This window comes from Mastomys coucha, unplaced genomic scaffold (genome assembly GCF_008632895.1).
Source record: "Mastomys coucha isolate ucsf_1 unplaced genomic scaffold, UCSF_Mcou_1 pScaffold11, whole genome shotgun sequence".
NCBI classification, from domain to species: Eukaryota; Metazoa; Chordata; class Mammalia; order Rodentia; family Muridae; genus Mastomys; species Mastomys coucha.
The window spans coordinates 31,680,805-31,682,081 of record NW_022196893.1 but is presented as its reverse complement, the minus strand read 5'-3'; the positions used below and the strand labels follow the sequence as shown (position 1 = coordinate 31,682,081).

The 1,277-nt window shown below is 54.0% G+C and overlaps 1 protein-coding gene across 1 annotated transcript in view; it reads right to left on the bottom strand.

Annotated features, from left to right (window-relative positions):
* Higd1c (HIG1 hypoxia inducible domain family member 1C) overlaps positions 1-383 on the bottom strand; it is a 49,404-nt gene extending 49,021 nt beyond the window's left edge. The window contains exon 1 of the mRNA XM_031355860.1: positions 1-383. This exon is cut by the window's left edge and continues 165 nt beyond it. Within this exon, the coding sequence (XP_031211720.1) occupies positions 1-225 (225 nt within the window). The 5' untranslated portion in view covers positions 226-383.
* Positions 384-1,277: the final 894 nt, after the last annotated feature.

Below are 1,277 nucleotides of genomic sequence, written 5' to 3'. Positions count from 1 at the left end.
CAGCAGCGACAGCTTCCCCGAGGGGCCCGCGAACTCCTGCAGATTGCTGAACAGCTCCCGCTTTCGGTTCGCCATTTGCTCGTTGTACGTCACGGTAAAGCACTTCAGGAAGTAAGGGAACCACTTTTTGCATATCCAGCTCCACAGGCCTAGAAGGTTCAGCAGAAACATGGGAAGCGCCAGGGTGCAGACCACCAGCCGCAAGGCCAGGACGGCAAGCGTCATCTTTGCGAGTAGAAGAGAAAGGACCAGGGCTGCAAGAGAGCATCTGCTGGAGAAGCAGGGCTAGAGGCTCCTGGCCTCGCTCCAGCGCCAATCAGGGAGGAAGGAGGCGCCCGCTGAGCCGGGAAAACAAAACAAAACAAAATCGCAGAGCGGGGTAGGGCCCCGACTCTGGCCCGACTCCACCCCGCCCCACCCCTACCCTACCCACACAGGCCGGCTAGCAGAAGTTGGCGCAGCTCGGGGAGCAGTGGTCCAAGACTGTACCCTGCCCACCCGGATCTCTTTGGAGGGTTGCAGCCTGAACCCTGACCCTGGTCCTGCCTGGGTTTGTTTGGGTCTGGAGGCTGCAGCTAGTTTCCTGCCGCGCGGTTGGTTGTGCACAGTGTACTCATCCACCCAGGCCTTTTTTAGGAAGTGTTCCCATGTGGAGCGGGTCAGCGCACCAGAGAAGATGGCAGCCGACGCCCCCTTTTATCTATGGCATGTTTATTCTTCCCTTCTCTCCCCACCACACCCCAGCCCCAAACCTGTTTTTGTGTAAAGGAAGTGACAGGAAACCCTGCCAAGCTTGAGCCAACAGTTTCTCCATTTCCATTCCGAGCCTCTCAGAAGTTAATACTTCATCAGAAGGATCTTTGCTAAGTCACTGTTTTGAGCTATTCATCAGGTTTAAACACAACTGTCAATCTAGTTATACTTGGTTATTATGTAACTCCACCAATTTAGAGTGAAGGTGCTCAGAACAGTCGTCGTTTGGAGTTTGATGGGCTTTTTTGTTTGTTTTGTTTTGTTTTTCGAGACATCAGTTTTGGCCTCCTCCTCTTCCTCGGCTTCTTCCTCACCCTCTTCATCCTCCTCCTCATCTTCCTCTTCTTTCTCTCGCTCTTTTCAGCCGTGACCTTTTCCGCTGCCCTGGGTTCCCTTCCCACGTGATGCTGCTCCACACCTCTCTGCTTCTCCATGTTTCTTCAGCAGTGGGTAAGACAGGACGACCATCTGCTTTGGTGGCAGGACTTGGAAGAGAACAAGAAGAGGGCAGAAGGAGGACGCTT